The sequence below is a fragment of the Heptranchias perlo genome, chromosome 1 (assembly GCF_035084215.1).
Source record: "Heptranchias perlo isolate sHepPer1 chromosome 1, sHepPer1.hap1, whole genome shotgun sequence".
Lineage (NCBI taxonomy): Eukaryota > Metazoa > Chordata > Chondrichthyes > Hexanchiformes > Hexanchidae > Heptranchias > Heptranchias perlo.
In genome coordinates this window covers 162,570,149-162,592,222 of record NC_090325.1, presented here as the reverse complement: position 1 = coordinate 162,592,222, position 22,074 = coordinate 162,570,149, and the positions used below count along the sequence as shown (strand labels likewise).

The window sequence follows — 22,074 nt, the reverse complement described above, 5'->3', positions numbered from 1 at the left end:
TGTCTGGAGTGATACCTCACAAAGAACGATGGTTGTTGGAGGCCAATTGTTGTAGCCCTAGGACATCGCTGAGTTCCGTAGGGCTGTGTACATAGCCCAACCATCTTCAGTTGCTTCACCAATAGCCTTCTCTCCCTCATAAGATTAGGAGTTGGGGCTATCTGCTGATTTATTCTATAGCGTTCTGCTCAACTCGCAACACCTTCATTGATGAAGCAGCCCATGCCAGCCGATAGTAGGACCTGGTCAACATACAGGCTTGGAAGTGGCAGGTAACATTTGTCACAAGTGCCAAGCAGTGCCATCTCCAACAAGAAAATGCCCAGCCATCTCCCCTTGACCTTCAACGACATCACTATCACCAAGACCCCCTCCATCACCGTCCTGGAGGGTCACCATTGATCAGAAGCTCAACTGGACCAGCCGTAGCAACAATATGGCTACAAGAGCAAGGCAGAAACTTAGTACTGTATGCCGAATGGCTCACCTGACCACCATCTACAAGCCTGAAGTCAGGAGTGTAATGGAATGCACACCACTCATCTGAATGGGTGCAGCTGTAATAACAGAGCCCTTGCCACTGGACTCGATATCTAGTCCTTCCACCACCGGCGGACTGTGGGTACAGTATGTATTATCTATAGGATGTATTGCAGCAAGTCGTGAAGCTTACTCCGACAGCACCTCCCAGCACTGTTACTTCTACCACCAAGTAGGGCAAAAGAAATGAGATCAAGGGATGAACATCATCTCCAAGGACCTCATCCAAGTCTCTCACCATCCTGACTTGGACATAAAGTGCCATTTCTTCATCGTTGGCTGGGTCAAAATTGTGGAATTCTCGAACATCATCGAGGGAGCATCAACAGCACAAGGACTGCATCGGTTCAAGGGGCAGGCCCACCTTTGCGGGAGCTAGGGATGAGCAATAAATACACTCTTGCATTGTCGACACCTTGAAAAAATTTTTTTGAAATCCAGTAACTGTTGCACAATTTTTGTTGTCCTGAGTAGGAAATATGTTTTAATTTTTAAAATAGTTAATGAAGCTTAAACTTAATCTTGATTAATACGGACCAAAACTGCTTCTGTGCACTAAATGTTAGATTTTTGTGGGTATGTACCTGTTTGTATTAAATCAGTAATATATGCAAAGATTCAGTATTGCTGCATTTTGTTGAGACCGATCAGAAACAGAGGATACACATTAGGGACAAATTGGATAAAATGTCCGATGAATCGATGTATAATTTGGTATGATGTTTGAGGAGGAAAAGCAATAAAATGGGACTGTGTCAAATTCACCACGTGCAAGAAGTGTCAAGTGGCCTGCCCTGTGCTTAAAAAAAGATTCTGGTCCTGTAAATTTTGGCTACATGTAGAATTGAGTGGCTAAAGTTACAGAATACCATTGCGATTCAGTTGGAATAAATTATGGCTCTGCCCAGTTGTGTTAAGGTGTATAATGAAAAGTCACCCCTAGAGCACAGCTTCATTCTGTGGACAATGAAGCTACAGTCCTATAATCCATAAAAGTGCAATATTTCATAATAACATTAAAGTTTTGAGGTTAGGTTACTCGACTGAAGAACAAAAACAGGTTCTGTTCATGGACTTGAGTTTACAAACATTTATAATCCTATAGCCGTCTATATTTAAATAAAAATATTAACTAACTGATACTTTTTCAATTGCAATATGCTGGCTAGGCTCCAAGAGGAATTATTAAGGACTATCCAAACTTTGATGCAAATCATGATGCAGAGCTGCTTAGAAAAGCAATGAAGGGACTGGGTAAGTACTCTTGTATTAAAACCGATATTAAAAATACATAACGCATAAACTAGATGATGTTTCTTCTGTAATTTTCTTGACATCATTCTCATGTTGAGTGTTTTGCTTTATGATGTGTGTAAAGCCAAAATTTGGGAGCTCTTGATTATCCATCAGTCTCCATTAAACAGTATGGAGCTGCCCTCCTATTGGTGACTGAAGTGTAGCTGATTTGGTTGACAACATTGAGCACAACCCAGATTGCATATTGTCCGCTGGCATCTTGGAGTTCAAGATACTTGCCAAAGGCGATAGTTCCTCCCCCACCCCCCTTTCATCACTTTCTTCTTTTTTGGTTTATGGTGCTGCATTTCAATCTGAGACAGACCTCAAACTATTTTCTTCTTGCTGCTTCTGCCCTCAATGGATGGGATAGGACGTAGACTTGCATTTATGTGGTAACTACTTGCACCTCAGACATCTCAAAGCGCTTCACGTTTAATTCATTACTTTAAAGTTCATTGCCCACATTTGCCTACGTAAAAGTCAGTCATTTTGAACACACCACAAACGCTAATGAGATAAATAGCCAGTTAATCTGTTTTGGTCGTGGTGGAAGGAGGAATGTTGACCAGGACACCAGGAGAACACTCTGCTTTGTTTCCAAATAGTACTATTGGATCTTTAACCACCTGAACCACGGGGGTATGTTTATGGGGCTTTGGTTAACCACCTCATTCAAATGGTGGCAACTCTGACAATGCAGCACTTACTCCAGTGCAGCACTGAGGATCAGCCAAGATTATATGCTCACATACTAGATTGTGGCTTAAACCCAAAATCATTTTATCTCTCCTGCCCTCAATAAGACTTTGATACCCAACAAACTAACAGTACTTCCAAATAAAACCACAGTGCAGCAGGCATCTTATCTTAATTGCTCACCTGAAGCTGTACATACTTAATAGACGTTTGTCATCCTGATAATTGAGCATCCTGTATAGATGTTTTACTTGTAATGGATCAGAAACTGTAAACTTGCACTACTGTTAGCAAAAATTGAACTCTTATTCCTTTCATTAATTCCTACTGTTATGTGTCTTGAAGTGTATAGATGAGTTGTAAGGGAAAAGGTTTTCAAATGTACCAATTGGAACCAAGTAGCACTGTGTTCAGTTTTGGGCATCAAACCTCAGGAAAGATATATTTGCCTTGGAAGGGGTACAGAGCAGATTCACCAGAATGATATCAGGGCTTAGTTAATTTAAGAGGAGAGTTTGCATAAACCTGGCTTGTATTCCCTTGAGTTTAGAAGGGTGAGGGATGTTCTAATTATGGTATTTAAAATGATAAAAGGATTTGTTAGGGCAGATACAGAAACTCTTTCCTCTGGTGGGAGAATCCAGAACATATGGGGCATAATCTTAAACTTAGAGCTAGGCCATCTGCGAGTGAATTCAGGAAATACTTTTTTGCGCAAAGTGTAGTGGAAATCTGGAACTCGCTCCCTCCAAAAGGTTGTGGATACTGAGTCAAATTAAATTTTCAAGCCTGTGATTGATAGATTTTTGTTGGGTAAGGGATATGGAACAAAGGAGGGTAAATGGAGTCGAGCTACAGATCAGCCATGATCTAACTGAATGGTGGAACTGGCTCAAGGGGCTGAAAGGCCTATGTTCAGATGTAAGTTGTATTCAAAAATACTTGTCTGTGCTCGATCTATGGCCTTCTGTGTTTAGGACTCTGATTGTAACATGTTTTCCATGTGACATATTCTTCACTGCTGAATTGGGACCAATTCTGCTTTACTATCTATTACTTGCACCGAATACTTTTTACAACTATGGAAGGAGCATACACATCGCAGCTTGTCAAGACTGTTAAATGGCCGGCAAATCCTTCCACTACTTCACGCTATTCTCCAAGGGAAAAGTGTGAAGATACAAAAACAACCACCAAATACTATAGTTGTAGTAATCTACATGAATACGGCATAGGAAAATTTCCATTGTCAGATGGTGCCCGGATGTGTGCTGTTTCTGTTGGTAGTAATAGTTCCAAGAGTAATTCAATGCTGGCTGGATGAAACAGTGCAAAGTCGCAGCACAAAACTGTCTTTGCAGTTGGTCACTGCAAAGTAGGCACTCGATAACAGACTGTTTCTCTGGATACAGTCTTCATCCTGACAATCGTCTGGCAGGTCAGTGTTGGCAAGAAAATGAGGGTGGGGAGAACAGTAACTCTTGTTGTTTTTGCGCTGTCACTGTTAAGCAACTATTTATATGGTCCATGGTTTCTTTATTAATGTTGAAGAACCATCTCCATAATGGAACCATAGAAAGATTTGAAAGGTTCATGAAGACCTTATTTTAGAGGATCCACAGTTTAATACCATTGGGTTCCAAATTCTGATTAGGTGGATGTTTTCCAGCTGTGCTAAATTTAGAATTTTCAAACTCAACTTCGGCCTATTTGATGGGATGGCCCTACAAATCTGCAAATGTTCTATTTGCTTCAGATTTTTTTGAGGGACTGTTTATTTTTGTTGAATGACTCACATAAATGTACTCCTCTCAAGTCCTTGAATGTGCGATCACCTCCCAAACCCATGCTTAAGTCTCCCAGAACTCCCATGTTTGAATCTCACCAGCCTTAACCAAAGTCACAAAAGATATCCTCTGTGACAGTGGCATGATGCATTTACTCTCTTTGACGGTATCTGAAAAGAAAGGATAATGTTTCAAGTGCAGAACTCCAGAATTACGTGCAATAAACTGACGCAGTTCTGCCTCCTTTAAAATGTTACTTTATCTGAGTTTTGACTATCTCATATGTGCTTAAATGAATACAGCTGTAGAGCTTTAGATTTTCTGTTGTCCTATAGGTACTGATGAAAGTGCCATTCTTCATGTCTTAACGACCAGGAGCAGTGCCCAGCGTGTGAAAACCTGCCTTCAATACAAAACTCTGTTTGGCAAGGTAGGAAAACATTTGTGTGGATGTTTCATTATGCTGTTCAACTTGATTTAGTGGATTTAATAGGAACATAGGAATTATTAGACAAAAAAAAATTAGTCTATTTAAGTCATGAGTGTGATGGAATACTCTCCATTTGCCTGGATGAGTGCAGCTCCAACAACACTCAAGAAGCTCGACACCATCCAGGACAAAGCAGCCCGCTTGATTGGCACCCCATCCACCACCTTAAACATACACTCCTTCCACCACCGATGCACCATGGCTGTGGTGTGTACCATCCACAAGATGCACTGCAGCAACTCGCCAAGGCGGCTTTGACGGCATCTCCCAAACCCATGACCTCTACCACCTAGAAGGACAAGGGCAGCGCAGGTGCATGGGAACACCACCACCTGCACATTCCCCTCCAAGTGTCACACCATCCCGACCTGGAAATATATTGCTGTTTCTTCATCGTCGCTGGGTCAAAATCCTGGAACTCCCTACCTTTTTTATTTGTTCATGAGATGTGGGCGTTGCTGGCAAGGTCAGCATTTATTGCCCATCCCTAATTGCCCTTTAGAAGGTGGCGGTGAGCTGCCGCCTTGAACTGCTGCAGTTCATGTGGTGAAGGTTCTCCCACAGTGCTGTTAGGAAGGGCATTCCAGGCAGAACCTCATCCATGCCTTTGTTAACTCTAGACTTGACGACCACAATGATCTCCTGACTGGCCTCCCATCTTCCACCCTCCATAAGCTTGAGTTCATCTAAGACTCTGCTGCTCGTATCCTAACTCGCACAAGTGGTGTTCACCCATCTCCCCTGTGCTCGCTGACCTACATTGGCTCCTGGCCCGGCAACACATGATTTTAAAATTCTTATCCTTGTTTTCAAATCCCTCTATGGCCTCACCCTTCCCTATTTCTGTAGCCCCCTCCGAGATCTCTGTGCTCCTCCAATTCTTGCCTCTTGTGCATCCCTGATTTTAATCGCTCCACTGTTGGCGGCCATGCCTTCTGCTGCCTGGGCCCTTAGCTCTGGAATTCCCTCCTAAACCTCTCCGCCTTTCTATCTCTCTCTCCTCCTTTTAACTTGGTGTTGTAAAATTGTTTACAATCCTCCTTTTAAGACGCTCCTTAAAACCTATCTCTTTGACCAAGCTTTTGCTCGCCTGTCCTAATATCTCCTTATGTGGCTTGGTATCAAATTTTATTTGAAAATTGCTGCTGTGAAGCACCTTGGGTTGTTTTACTGTGTTAAAGGCGCTATATAAATGCAAGTTATTGTTGGCTAATCTTGGCAATCAATCACTCTATTAGTCTACAACAGATATGAGGTGACAAAAACCTCCATTGGTAGAAATTTTTGGGAATCGTAGGTCCAAAGTCACCAGTTCCTCCCTAGCATGCTATACTTACTAAATGTCATATCTTAAATTACTCATATACTGAATTCCAAAATATTATTTCTGAAAGAAATCTTTCTAATTTGCATTTACTATAGGGTACAGTAGCATAGTGGTTATGTAACTGGACTTGTAATCCAGAGGCCTGGACTAAAAATCCAGAGTCATGAGTTCAAATCCCGCCGCGGCAGTTGGTGAATTTAATTAATTAAATAAAAATCTGGAATTAAATACTAGTATCAGTAATGGTGGCCATGAAACTATCGGATTGTCGTAAAAACCCATCTGGTTCACTAATGTCCTTTAGGGAAGGAAACCTGCCGTCCTTACCCGGTCTGGCCTATATGTGACTCCAGACCCACAGCAATGTGGTTGATTCTTAATTGCCCCCTGAAATGGTCTAGCAAGCCACTCAGTTGTAAAATCTCGTTATGAAAAGTCATAAGAATAAAACCGGACGGACCACCCGGCATCGGCATCGTCGCTGGGTCAAAATCCTGGAACTCCCTTCCGAACGGCACTGTGGGAGAACCGTCACCACACGGACTGCAGCGGTTCAAGAAGACGGCTCACCACCACCTTCTCGAGGGCAATTAGGGATGGGCAATAAATGCCGGCCTCGCCAGCGACACCTACATCCCATGAACGAATTTAAAAAAAAAAAAAAAATTTGAATCAACGCTATTTGCTTCAACTGTCCCCCAAGGGAGCCTGTTCCATTGATTTACCACTTGATCATAATGTTTCCCCAGTTTAATTTTGAATTTACCTTCCCCTTTCAAGCATGGAACAGTATTAGGACTTTTCTCTTCACTTAGTATCATAGTAGGTACAGCACAGGAGGAGGCCATTCGGCCCCTCGTGCCTGTGCCGGCTCTTTGAAAGAGTCCCATTAATTCCATTCCTCTGCTCTTTCTCCATAGCCTTGTAAATTTTTTCCCTTCAAGTATTTATCCAATTCCCCTTTGAAAGTTACTATTGAATCTGCTTCCACCATCCGTTCAGGCAGTGCATTCAAGATCATTACAACTCGCTGTGTTTAAAAAAAAAAATAATTGTTTCTCATGTTGCCAATCGCTCTTTTGCCGTTCTCCTTAAATCTGTGTCCTCTGGTTACTGACCCTTCTGCCTCTGGAAACAGTTTCTCCTTATTTACTCTGTCAAAACCGTTTGATTTTGAACACCTCTATCAAATCTCCCCTTAACCTTCTCTGCTGTAAGGAGAACAGCCCCAGTTTCTCCAAGCTCTCCACATAACAGAAGTTCCTTAACCCTGGCACCATTCTAGTAAATCTCTCCTGCCCCTCTCTCAGGCCTTGACATCCTTCCTAAAGCGTGGTGCCCAGAATTGAACACAAGACTCCAGCTGAGGCCTAACCAGTGTTTTATAAAGGTTTAGGATAACTTCCTTGCTTTTGTACTCTGCCTCCAGGTGCACATACACAAATCTTCCTGCACTCCCTTTAAAATTGTACCATTTTATTTATATTGCCTCTCCTCATTCTTCCTACCAACATGATCACTTCAGACATCTGCCATGTGTCTGCCCATTTCACCAGTCTGTCTATGCCCTCCTGAAGTCTGTTAGAATCTTCCACATTGTTTACTACATTTGAGTTTCGTGTCATCTGCAAACTTTGAAATTGTACCCTCTATACCCAAGTCCAAGTCATTAATATATGTCAAAAAGAGCAGTAGTTCTAATACTGACCCCTGGGAACACCAGTGTATACTTCCCTCCAGTCTGAAAAATAACTGTTCCCCACTACTTTCTGCTATTTGTCCACCAGCCAATTTTGAATCCACGCTGCCACTGTCTCTTTAATCCCATGGGCTTTAACTTTGCTAACAAGTCTATGTGGTACTTTATCAAACGCCTTTTGAAAGTCCATATTCACAACATCAACAACACTACCCTCATCAACCCATTTCTTCATCAAAGAACTCAGTCAAGTTAGTCAAACACGATTTTCCTTTAACAAATCCTGACTTTCATTTATTACCCCATATTTCCCATGTGACAATTTTGTCCTGGATTACTGCCTCAAAGTTTCCCCACCGCCGACGTTGGGCTGACTGGCCTGTAATTGCCGGGTTTATCACTCTCCCCTTTTTTTGAACAGGGGTGTAATATTTGCAGTCCTCCAGCACCATTCCCTTAATAAAATTCATTGAATTTGCAGCACAGCAGGTGGTCATTTGGTCTGTAGTGTCTGATGTGATGCTAGCTCTTCAACAGGAGCTTCTACTCTAATCCAATTTCCCCACCCTTTCCTCATATCCTTTCTATATTCCTTTTCAAATGTTTAACCAATTCCCTTTTATAAATGATATAAGGGGTAACTTTGTGCTCCCAGCAGGAAGCCTCATTCTCTGGCAGTGCTTATTTGGGTGCCATTGTGCATGATTTTCCCACAATGGTGGGAAAATCATGCACAGAATGAGTGTCCAACCATTTAAATTCACTCATTCTGTGCATGATTGTCCAACCATTTAAATTCAATCATGCACAGAATGAGTGAATTTCTCCTTCTGGTGAGCGGGGGATGTAAAGTTAGAAAATTACTCTGCAGTCTCTGCCTCAGTAGCCACTTGTGGAAATGTATTCCATGTTTTAATAACCTGCTGTGTAAAATGAATTCCAATAATTCCCCCTCTACTCAGTTTATTCCTTTTATTGATTCGTCAATTCCAGCGAGCACATAATCTAGAGTGACACTTCAGTGCAATACTGAGGGTGCGCTGCACTGTCTTGAGGTGCCGTCTTTCAGATGAGACACTAAACCAAGGCCCCGTCTGCCCCCTCAGGTGGATGTAAAAGATTCCATGGAGCTATTGGAAGAAGAGTAGGGTAATTCTCCTGGTGTCCTGGCCAACATTTATCCCTCAACCAGATTATCTGGTCATTGTCTCATTGTTGTTTGTGGGACCTTGCTGTGTATAAATTGACTGCCATGTTTCCCTACATTGCAACAGTCACTACATTTCCAAAAAAAAATTGTCTGGAAAGCACTTTGGGATATCCTGAGGTCAAGAAAGGCATTATATAAATGTAAATTTGTACTTTTTGCTCTGGTGGAAACAATATTTCACTATTTACCTTCACATCGCAATTCATAATTTAGAAAAAATGTTTTTTTTAATCCTGCTCCATTATGTTCCATGGAAGATTAAAAAAGGAATTACCATTGTTAAACTTTTAAAAGTAGAGGTAATTGGAATTTTCACAGTCAAAGGTTTTCTGAAGTTTCTTTATTCTGTGTTTTAAAGAGTAACCAGAGAAGAAGAATATAATTTGTAACAACACTACTATGACATTGCAATCCAATGTTTGCCCTGGGCTGTTTGCAGTTAGGTCACTCATTTTAATTGAGGCCTGGCTTGTATCCATTCTGAAAAATGATTTCAAATTCCTATTCTGTGACAGTTAAGTTTGGTGGGAGGGGAACTTGACGATCCGGATTCTTTCCCCTCAGTCTGGTTCAGTAATAACTGAAGTCGAATACATTTTAAAGTCCAACACATCTTTAATAGCAGGGTTCTTAGTCTGCAACATTGATTTGGACTCCTGATAGAGTCCCTCTATGCTGGCAGAGCAAGAACAAAAACATACAGAAATCCACACGTTTTTATACAAACCAATAGGGTTGGAACATACTTAACGAGGGTCAACACCAATCATAAGCCGGGCACAGGTTGCCATGCGAGGTTACATTATTTCCGGCCAATCATAAATCGTCCATGTGCTGATCATGCTGCTGTTAGACATCAAAGGGGATAACTTCCTCACTTTCCAACTTAGAATGTTCTTCCCTGTTCCTTCTGTTCCTTATCTCCCAACCTGGAATGTCTTTCAACTTTGGCTAAGCTCGTTCCCTATATTGATCTGCCATAAACATGGAGACATTCAGACCAGTCCTTGACTCACATCAAAGACCTATCATTGATAAGACAATGCAGGCCTGCTGACTAAGCAAACATATGGCCCAGCAGGAGGGCCAGGCCACTTGTATCAATCTCAGTTACTAACTAATTAACCCTTTCTAACCATTTTGCATTCTGCTTCTTTGCCACGTAGGCATTTTAATATTTTACCGAAAACTGACCACGTAGGGATTCTCATTCCCCCCTTTTATCATTTTATGATAACCAATTATTACGGTGCTCACTGGTTCTGTAGGTTCTGCAGTGCAGCAACATTTAAGTAAGCAATAAACTATAAGAATTATAACAATGAATATGACTAGCCCTTGAACTGGAGAAGTCCCAATGGAACACAGACATGTTTCATCAATACGCCTTTGTATTCTTATCTGTTCTCAGGAACAGACTCCTTCTAAACATCTCTCAAGTAAGCTGCGAATGTCCTTGGTCAGCTAAACCTATTCATGTTAGTTTGAAAAGGCTAACATAGTCAAATATCCCATGGTGCTTTATATTTTGTTTCCAGCCTAACTAGACTGAATGGTACCTTTCAGACCATTTTACACCTGTGAATTGGTGCCCTCCCCATTATATCCCTTAATCCAAATTCTCCCTACAATATCCCGTTAGATGCTGTACCTCATCTTAACCAGGTTCCCTTCGTGTTGGCCACCAGTCCGGGTGGAAGAGAGGCAGAGCATCTGATAATCCTATCAAACTATAATTGTCTTCCCTTTTACATGCACCTTACCCCAGCGGGTGCTACTCCCGGTACCATTAAGATGTCTTCTTAGTTGAAACCACAGAGACAATGGGGACATTCTCACCCAGGCTCTGTTTTACTATCTTTGCCAAACCCTTCATCCTCTGCTTACATTTATTACATGCAATGAAAATCAAGAAGCACATTACAACAAACTGCACTACGACTAATACATATGAAATTAATCTAATCCAAGGATGGATCTGTATATTCAGTCCCAAATTCCAGAGGTCATTTCACCAGGTGGTGACTTTAATTTGGTCAATGTCATGCTTAATGTTGTTATTGTCCTGTTGTAGGTTATAATAAACCTTCTGGGAGAGGCGTATCTCCATTCGCAATACTTCCAAGTATTTAGGCAACAGGGGTGTCAGATACCCAAATGTGTCCTGATATGCTTTTAAGTCCTTTCTGACATTCTCAGAAACTTGCAAGGTGGTGAGGTTATGCCGGTGTATCTCTACCAGTTCCTCGGGTCCAATCCGAACCAGGACTTCAGGAATGGAGCAGAATTCTGGACTTAAAATATCACAAGTTAGATTGGCATATTTAAACGTTTTCAAATTAGTTGTAACACAATATTTGCCCTCTCCGGCATGTACCACTTAAGTGGGTTTTAGATCCGCCTCTAGGGCCTCCATGGTACAGTTAATATCCCGATTGGTACCGGTATTATTAAACCCACACTGTGCTTCAAGGCTGTGTCCAACACTATGTGGACACACAGTGACAGCATGTCTAGTAACACATCCCTTTAATTTTGTTCCAGCCAATCAGCTTAAATCTACGTCCTCTAGTTCTTGAACCCTCTGCTAGGGGAAACAGGTACTTCCTGTCTACTTTATCTGGGCCCCTCACAATCTTCTAATTTTGTATCCATCGTGCGGATATCTTCTAAATATTGTTTCTCCCAATTTTATTGTTAACTGATGGGAACCTAACCCGGAATTTTGGAAATCCAAATTACTGTGTCCCTCTTTACTTTAATTTCAGTCCTTTTGATTGATACCAGTGTTTCCTGACTGTTTCATTAATTAGTTGGTTTCTCTATGGACCATGTGTCAGTGCCTTGTTTAAAAGGATTTCTCACTCGCCTGGACCACATTAACCATTTTCCTGTTGTGCTGTTGTCAAGTAACTGAGCCTGTCTGAGACTCATTCTTCACTGTATCTTCTTCATGTATCTCCGCATACTAGCAGCATCTCATAGGAATGAGCTTAGTGTTCTTGGATATTAACTTTCTGCTGGCCAGTCTCTTCTTCCTCATGGTATTTCCAAACATTTCCCATGGCACACATCATATGTCCTGTAGGATTCAGTCCTGTAAAAGCAACTGGTTTGTTTAAAGAGTGGTTGCAATAGCTCACCAGGCCACAGGCCTTTGTAATCATGTTCTTCATCCTGGTCTCCATTTCAGATGATGGCAACATACATTTGTATCTTTTATGTCCACTGTAGCCATTCTTAGGTTTTCAGGTTATCTTATCAAAAAGATCAGGGATGTCTAGAGTGCTTATCTCCCCCTGCATGGTCCCGATGTCAGGGTAGTGGCCAGGCTATTGAGTGTAGTTTTCTCATTATTCATTATAGGCAAGGACACAAATATCTCCACGAGAAAGCTATCAATTTACTATTCTCAACTACACTTTCCTGACTTCCACTAGATTGTATATTTATGCCAGATTGATTTTTTATCATGCCCAATTCAATGACTTAGAGAAATTCCCATATCTCCCCACCTCGAGCATTCTGTCTCGGAAGACAACAAATAGGCTAAAACAAAACAAATCAAAATGTTTTCAAAAGAAGAGAATCAGGTTGATATCACCACGCTGTGACATTTGGTATCCGCTGATGTCTGCAGCTAAAGTCTTAAATCTTTAACACCACTGGATCGTTTCCTGCACCAAATTTCTCCAGCAAAGGTTGCACCGTAACTTTGTAACTACTCTTGGTAATCCTGCACCATCAACACTCACGTGGTCCCAAAAAAACCCAGGGTCACCTGTTTTAAAAGAAACACAGAAAATCCATTGCGGCTCTTCTTGAGAGCCCAAGTGATTAATTTGTCAAATCTTCATTTATTATTTATTTATCCAAAGGAATAATCCCTATACCCAAAACAAATTTAGAAAACAAAACAGGAGAGAGAAATTGCCTAGTTCCACTCTTGCTCTCTCTCTGAAGCACGCAGCCTGTCTGAAATAAACACGGTCTCTCCCACAGACTGGAATTTCTAACTCCAAGTCCTAATCTCTGTGCTTTCAAGATGTAACCACATTAAGCAGATATCATTAGCAGCCGCCTGCTAAGATACGTTATATTCCTCTTTTATTAATTTATTAATGGTTTGGGCATGTGTTTCTAGCACTGTAGCTATCCTTTGCAAATATATGGTCAGCATTTGATCCTCAGACAATTCCTTATCTGTATCTTCATTTATCTTTTAATATATCTTTAATGCGAGACCCTAAATCTCTGACCTTTTGATCTAATGTTGTCAAATCAATGGTGTTAACAACGGAGGCAAAGGCAGTTGCTATATCACTTATCACAGATCTTTACGTCTCCATATTTGCCTATCTCTTTTTACGATGTCCACCTCCATTCCATGTCGCTCTTTGTTTTAACACTTGAGTTAGGAGGTGTTGATCTAATTGTTGAGTTTTCTTAGCAGTCTCAATGCGAGTTATATAATTTGTCAGGGAAGGTCTCCCCTCTTTGGTCAGATCTTGTATTCTACTATTAATTTCAAATAAAATTGAATAGCCCCAGAACTTGTCAAAACTTCCTTATCATACTGTGGCAGGGTAAAACTGATAGGCGTTTAGTACCCTGTGTCAGTACATAGCTCAAGTAATGGACTTCCAATTGTCTAACTTATGCTTCCTTTTCATATGATTTGTTTTACATTCCTTTCTTATCAATTTTTCACTGTAGCGTGAAAACTTATATCTCAGTCAATTGTAGCCTTTGGCATTTCCGAGTGATTGGGACAATTTTACTAATATAACCTATACCAATTATTACCTCATGTTCACCTGTGTTCTGGGCAAGCCTCAGACAGTTCTCAACCGACTGGGTCATTTCTATCTGTTTGAACTGGTCTTGGCATGACAGTCTGGCTTCTTGGGATGGAAGGGGTTAATATTAACTTGCTCTTGTGGTAGGAGTAACTTGATCCTTCTCCCTTTTGAGATTAAGTTTCCACCTTCAAAATTTCTCTTCACACAGGTTTGACTGATTTTTTTACTTCTCACATTTGTGGATTGCTTTATACTATATTTTTGCACACTATTTTTTCACATACTTTTAGTGGGTGTGATTATAATCAACGCTCCGAGCTGTTCCAACTTTCCGACTTTTCCTATCACAGTGATACCAGATAGTTTTTTAATCTATCCCGTTAATTGTTAACCTCTTTTTAAACCACAGCCAATCACAAAATAAACATTCAAAATGCCAATTTTTTGAAGATCCCATCTCTGGAATTTAACATGCCCACACTTTATAAGAACCAGAATTTAATAGGTCACTTAACCTCAATAACTCCAATTTTAATTTGGCAGTATCAGAATTAAACACACGACAAGACAGATACATTACACAAAGGAAGAAAACACACAAGACACAGTAAGAAGGGGGCGTAGCCCACAACACCGACAAAAACAAAACACTGATCAAAGACAGGCTTTTTAAAGGGACAGTACACTTACACAACAAAACCTTTCTTTTTCGGGTCTCTGTCTTTTAAACATTTGTCTAGTCACTTAATTCTATCCATTTTTTCTACAGTACTGTCTCCATAAAGCAATTAGTTCTTTGGCTGTGGTACCTCTGTTATTTTCCAAATTAATTCTAATTCCTGAGCCTTTTTGGCGGCATCTAAGTTTTATCAATAGTTCCTGTTTATATCCAATCATCAGGAACTTAAACCCTGACTAACCTCAGTGATATTAACCACTGACCTACCGCTTACACGTTATTCCCTCAGTGATATTCGACCACTGACCTCCTCCTGCTATTTCTGTGTATTCGCCAGACTGACCTGAATCTTGTAAGGATGCCACACGAGTGTTAGCGATTGGACGATTCATCGTCAGACTGACGGATTGGAGGAAAACCGACATAGTAAATTAAGACTACTTACATCGGGGCGCCATTTCCTTCCTCCGTGTCTGAGACAATCCGCCTCTTACTCCGCGAACTCTCTGTGAACGACCGTTAAGACCCCACCGCTGCCACCAAATGACGATCCGGATTCTTTCCCCTCAGTCTGGTTCAGTAATAACTGAAGTCGAATACATTTTAAAGTCCAACACATCTTTAATAGCAGGGTTCTTAGTCTGCAACATTGATTTGGACTCCTGATAGAGTCCCTCTATGCTGGCAGAGCAAGAACAAAAACATACAGAAATCCACACGTTTTTATACAAACCAATAGGGTTGGAACATACTTAACGAGGGTCAACACCAATCATAAGCCGGGCACAGGTTGCCATGCGAGGTTACATTATTTCCGGCCAATCATAAATCGTCCATGTGCTGATCATGCTGCTGTTAGACATCAAAGGGGATAACTTCCTCACTTTCCAACTTAGAATGTTCTTCCCTGTTCCTTCTGTTCCTTATCTCCCAACCTGGAATGTCTTTCAACTTTGGCTAAGCTCGTTCCCTATATTGATCTGCCATAAACATGGAGACATTCAGACCAGTCCTTGACTCACATCAAAGACCTATCATTGATAAGACAATGCAGGCCTGCTGACTAAGCAAACATATGGCCCAGCAGGAGGGCCAGGCCACTTGTATCAATCTCAGTTACTAACTAATTAACCCTTTCTAACCATTTTGCATTCTGCTTCTTTGCCACGTAGGCATTTTAATATTTTACCGAAAACTGACCACGTAGGGATTCTCAAACTCACCAAGTGAAACTATGTTTTAACTGTATTCACTGTGGAATCTTGGCAGAGGCTTGTTCAAAGAGCGTACTGTATAACAGTAATCTCATTTATGTGCAACAGGATCTGGTTGAGGACCTAAAATCTGAATTAGGTGGGAAGTTTGAAAAACTGATTGTTGGGCTGATGAAGACTCCTCTGCAGTATGATGTCTCCGAATTGCACAACGCGCTTAAGGTAAATTGGTAGATGGATTATTCTGCTTTTTACTGTGAGATCTAGAAGATCTTGTTCTGCATGGAAGACCTGTTAGATGCCAGAAGTACAGCTGTGTTTAATCCTAAAAAGGAAGGTTTGTTGCTACTTAATCTTTTCAAGTGGTGCATGCTGATTTCACGCCCACATTTGTGTCCGGTGATCCAACCATGTGCATAAAACATTGGTCCGCTATTGATACTGGTAAGTAAATCTCTAAGTCCGCAAATCTCCCCCTCTCCTGGACTCTGCAATAGATATCCAGTTTGTTATCTTCTTCATCCATAGAGAAGGATGATGATTGGGGAGGATTTAAAGCTGAACATATTTGAATGGAAAGGTAAGAGTTGCATAGCCTTAGCTGAAGTTGGTATAATTGCTGGTCAGTTAAAGGCAGTCTGGTAACTGTGCTCAGTTTTTAACTTCCTTTTCTATAGTCAGGTTTGGAAGTGGTTATACATTTTTTTTAGATCTGTAGAATTTCCCATTGCTTTTTGAATAATTCAGGGTTTTCATTGGCTCAGTTGCACAAGGTGTGTCTCTCTACTTACCCTTGTTGTGGCTCCATGGTTTGAACCTTTGCCATAGGGCAAATGTCTTAAAGCCTACAATGACCAAATTTATAACATCAATCTTTTTGTACACTGTACCTTGGTTGGAAAGAACAGTGTTGCCCTCAAGGTCTGAATCTTGTCTCTGACTTTGTAGGGTTAATTTTCATCTTTCACACTCTTGGTGGGAGATCCTCACCCGCAGAAAGTACATACACAACACTTTCCCTAATGTCCAGTATGATTTTCCGAACATTAACTTCAGTGGATGGAAAATCGGGCATAATGGGTGCTCTGATTTCCAATGTGAGTTCTTGACTGGTGAAGCTCGAAGCATGAAGTTGGAAAATTATCCCTTTATGGTGCTGCTGTCTGTCGTGATAACAAGGTGGTTCTGCTGCCTCTGGAGGCACTGAGACCAACCTAAAAGGGTGCTAGTAAAAATAGCCTCAGGAGGCAATGTTGTCATCTTTGGCAGTTATAAAGATGGCTACTGAAGGCAAATTTTGCTATCTTTTCAGGCTGGGCCCACCTTGAAACTAGCAATGTGACTTTTTTGTTAAACTCACTGGACCATACCAACTTGTTTCAGCCACGGAGGAAGATATGGTGATCAGAAAATAGTAATGCTCTGTGACCTGAAAACTTCCATTTGCAAGCTGCGGTCTTTCTTTAGAATCTACCCACCCCACAATGCTATGGGATAGACTCCACAGCACTAGGAGCCTTAATCAATATTGCAGATAGGGTTGCCAACTTTGGTTGGTGGCATTCTTGGAGGGTTGACCATGTGACATTTCGACCACATAATGTCTGCAAATGTTATTGCATATGAACCTTATAAAAGTTGGGTCCCATGTCGTTGAGTATCTGCTTGTGGTTTTGCGCCAGCAGCTGTTGTACGAGAAGTTCTGAGAATTAGGAGGCTACCCGTGAGCAGGGAAACAGGGCGGGGCTGAGCAGAGTGATTCGTACAGCAGGAGTTGGGAGGTACTTTGATTCCACAAGTAACCAATAGTAACTCACTGAAGTTGCACCGATAACTAATAGTAATACTGGTAACACTCAGTTTCCCCTCATAACCAACAGTAATAAATCACTGATTCCCTATATGTAACCAATAGTAATAGTGTAATGCCCAGATATCCTTCCTGTAACTAGTAATAATCCTGTAATCTGCTGTTATTCACCCTGAACCTCAGGCTGGCAAAAGGTGGGAAGTGGTGTTCCACAAGAATCGGTGGTGGGACCACTGTTGTTCACCATTTATATAAACTATTTGGGTGAGGGAATTGGAAGTACAATGTCAAAATTTGTGGATGACACCAAATCGGTGGGGGGGTATAGTGAATACTGAGGGGTACTGCGGCAAATTCAGGAAGACATTAATAAACTTGCAGAATGGGGGTGCAATTGGCAAATAAATTTCAATGTAGATAAGTGTGAGGTATTACATTTTGGTAGGAAGAATAAGGGGACCACATTCTGCTTGGATAATAGTCTAATTGAGGTAGAGGAGCAAAGGGATCTGGTACAGAGACACATCACTAAAAGTAGTGACGTAGGTTAACGAAGGCATTTTAAAAAAAAAAGAAGCAAACTAAGCACTGGGGTTTTTTTCTAGAAGGATAGAATAGAGAAGCTATGTTAAACTTGTATAGAACCTTGGTTAGATCACACTTGAGTACTGTGCACAGTTCTGGTCTCCATATTATAAAAAAAGATAGAGGCATTGGAGAAGGTGCAAAAAAGACTTAGTAGGATGGTACCAGAACTGAGAGGTTATACTTATCAGGAAAGATTGAGCAGGTTGGGGCTCTTCTCTACAAAAGAGAAGGTTGAGGAGTGACCTGATAGAGGTCTTCAAGATTATGAAAGGGTTTGACAGGGTAGACGTGGAGAAGATGTTTCCACTTACGGGGGAGACCAGAACTAGGGGCCATAAATATAAGATAGTCACTAATAAATCCAATAGGAAATTCAGGAGAAACTTCTTTACCCAGAGAGTGGTTAGAATGTGGAACCAACTATCAAGAAGTAGTTGAGGTGACTAGCATAGATGCATTTAAGGGGAAGCTAGGACTCTGGTTTGAACTTGGGTTCCACGTGAAGCTGACATCTCTGAACTGGGAACCACAGACATAGCCGATCTGTACTTGGACTTTTCACTCGAAAACAGGGTGATTGAATCCGGCTAGAACCAAACTGAGAGATCGCACAAAGGACACCGGGCTTTGTATTTGGAGCACATCTCATAGGGCACGTCGTCCTAAACTCAGCTCAGCACCAAAATGGTCTCTGACTCAATAAAAAAGAGGTTTCATAGAATTATAGAAATTAAAGCGCAGGAGGAGGCCATTCGGCCCACTTGCCTGTGCAGGTTCTGGCGTGCTCTCCTGAAAACCCCATATCCCCCAATTCAAGTTATATTCCACCTTTTCAAATACTTATCTCAGTCCCTTTTAAATTATGTTCTCATCTCTACTTCAGTAGCCATGTGGTGAAGCATCTCATGGTCGTAACAAGATAGACAAATTAATGGCACAAATAGAGATAAATGGGTTTGATCTAATAACCATCAGAGTCTTGGTTGCAAGGTGACCAAGGTTGGGAACTAAATGTTCCAGGGTACTTGACGTTTTGAAAAGATGGACAAAATGGAAAAGGAGGCGGTGTAGCCCTGATAATAAAGGATGACATAAGGACAGTAGTGAAGAAGGATCTTGGCTTGGAAGATCAAGAAGTAGAATCGGTTTGGGTGGAAATAAGAAGTAACAAGGGGCAAAAAACACTGGTGGGAGTAGTCTATAGGCCCCCTAACAACAGCAATACTGTTGGACAGAGCATTAATCAAGAAATAAAAGGAGCTTGTAACAAAGGTTACAATCTTCATATGGACTGGACAAATCAAATTGGCAATGGTAGTTTGGAGGACAAGTTCATAGAATGCATTCAAGATTGTTTCCTAGAACAATATGTTGTGGAACCAACCTGGGAACAGGCTATTTTAGATCTTGTCTTGTGTAATGAGATAGGGTTAATTAGTAAACTCATAGTAAGGGATCCTCTGGGGAAGAGTGATCATATGATAGAATTTCACATTCAGTTTGAGAGTGACGTACTTAAGTCAGAAACTAGTTTCTTGAACTTAAATAAAGCCAATTATAGGTATGAGGGGCGAGTTGGCTAAGGTAGATTGGGAAATTAGGTTAAAAGGTATGACAATAGATAAGCAATGGCAAACATTTAAAGAAATATTTCATAATTCTTAATGAACATACATTGAGAAATAAAAACTTCAGGGGAAAAGTGATCCATCTATGGCTAACTAAAGAAGTTAAGGATAGTATTAGATTAAAAGAAGAGGCTTATAATGTTGCCAAGGATTGGGAGAGTTTTAGAAACCAGCAAAAAATGACCAAAAAATTGATAAAGGGAGAAAATAGAATGAGAGTAAACTAGCAAGACATATAAAAACAGACTGTAAGAGCTTCTACAAGTATGTAAAAAGGAAGAGTAGCAAAAGTAAACGTGGGTCTCTTAGAGGCCGAGACAGGAGATATTATAATGGAGAATAAGGAAATGGCATTGACATTAAACAAGTATTTTGTATCTGTCTTCACAGTAGAAGACACAAAAAACATACCAGAAAGAGTAATGAGTGAGGAGCTTAAAGTAGTTAATATTAGTAAACAAAAATTACTGGAGAAATTAAGGGGACCAAAAGCCAACAAATCCCCTGGACCTGATGGCCTATATCCTAGGGTTCTAAAAGAGGTGGCTGCAGTGATAATGGAGTGGAGATGCCGGTGATGGACTGGGGTTGACAATTGTAAACAATTTTACAACACCAAGTTATAGTCCAGCAATTTTATTTTAAATTCACAAGCTTTCGGAGACTTCCTCCTTCCTCAGGTAAATGTTTCAGGAGCTCCTTGAAGCCTACGCATTTATACATATAGAACAATACATGGTGTTTACAGACTGCCCCTGCAACTGCCCGTTGCCAAGGCAATCACCGTGTTCAGACAGAGAGGTGTCACCTGCAGAACCCCCGAATACACATTCAACAAAAAAACAAACAGGGAAAAAAACAGAGGAAAAAAAACAGAGAGGCAGAAACATCCGGAAGGCAGAGAGAGCCAGCAAATGACCCATTATATTAAAAACAGATAACATTTGTTCGCTGGTGGGGTAACGTGTAGCGTGACATGAACCCAAGATCCCGGTTGAGGCCGTCCTCATGGGTGCGGAACTTGGCTATCAATTTCTGCTCGACGATTTTGCGTTGTCGTGTGTCTCGAAGGCCGCCTTGGAGTACGCTTACCCGAAGGTCGGTGGATGAATGTCCATGACTGCTGAAGTGTTCCCCGACTGGGAGGGAACCCTCCTGTTTGGCGATTGTTGCGCGGTGTCCGTTCATCCGTTGTCGCAGCGTCTGCATGGTCTCGCCAATGTACCATGCTCTGGGGCATCCTTTCCTGCAACGTATGAGGTAGACAACGTTGGCCGAGTCACAGGAGTATGAACCGTGCACCTGGTGGGTGGTGTCCTCTCGTGTGATGGTGGTATCTGTGTCGATGATCTGGCATGTCTTGCAGAGGTTACCGTGGCAGGGTTGTGTGGTGTCGTGGACGCTGTTCTCTTGAAAGCTAGGTAATTTGCTGCGAACGATGGTCTGTTTGAGGTTGGGTGGCTGTTTAAAGGCGAGTAGTGGAGGTGTGGGGATGGCCATAGCGAGGTGTTTGTCCTCATTGATGACATGTTGAAGGCTGCGGAGAACATGGCGTAGTTTCTCCGCTCCGGGGAAGTACTGGACGACAAAGGGTACTCTGTTGGTTGCGTCCCGTGTTAGTCTCCTGAGGAGGTCTATGCGATTTTTTTGCTGTGGCCCGTCGGAACTGTCGATCGATGAGTCGAGCGTCCTATCCCGTTCTTACTAGGGCGTCTTTCAGCGTCTGTAGGTGTCCATCGCGTTCCTCCTCGTCTGAGCAGACCCTGTGTATTCGCAGGGCCTGTCCATAGGGGATGGCCTCTTTGACGTGGTTAGGGTGGAAGCTGGAAAAGTGGAGCATCGTGAGGTTGTCCGTGGGCTTGCGGTAGAGTGAGGTGCTGAGGTGCCCGTCTTTGATGGAGATTCGTGTGTCCAAGAAAGAAACTGATTCTGAGGAGTAGTCCATGGTGAGTTTGATGGTGGGATGGAACTTGTTGATGTTATCGTGTAGTCTCTTTAGTGATTCCTTGCCGTGGGTCCATAGAAAGAAAATGTCGTCGATGTATCTGGTGTATAGTGTTGGTTGGAGGTCTTGTGCAGTGAAGAAGTCCTGCTCGAACTTGTGCATGAAAATGTTGGCGTATTGGGGTGCGAATTTGGTCCCCATGGCTGTTCCGTGTGTTTGGGTAAAGAACTGGTTATCGAAGGTGAAGACATTGTGATCCAGGATGAAGCGGATGAGTTGTAGGATGGCTTCCGGAGATTGGCTGTTGTTGGTGTTGAGTATTGATGCTGTCGCAGCGATGCCGTCATCGTGGGGGATACT

At 41.7% G+C, this 22,074-nt stretch overlaps 1 protein-coding gene across 1 annotated transcript in view; it reads left to right on the top strand.

Moving 5' to 3' along the window:
- LOC137327369 (annexin A5-like) overlaps positions 1 to 22,074 on the top strand; it is an 84,559-nt gene that overhangs the window by 13,606 nt on the left and 48,879 nt on the right. Inside the window, exons 3-5 of the mRNA XM_067993096.1 lie at positions 1,710 to 1,794; positions 4,658 to 4,752; positions 15,852 to 15,965. Coding sequence (XP_067849197.1) covers positions 1,710 to 1,794; positions 4,658 to 4,752; positions 15,852 to 15,965 — 294 coding nt within the window. The remainder of the gene's footprint in view (positions 1 to 1,709; positions 1,795 to 4,657; positions 4,753 to 15,851; positions 15,966 to 22,074) is intronic.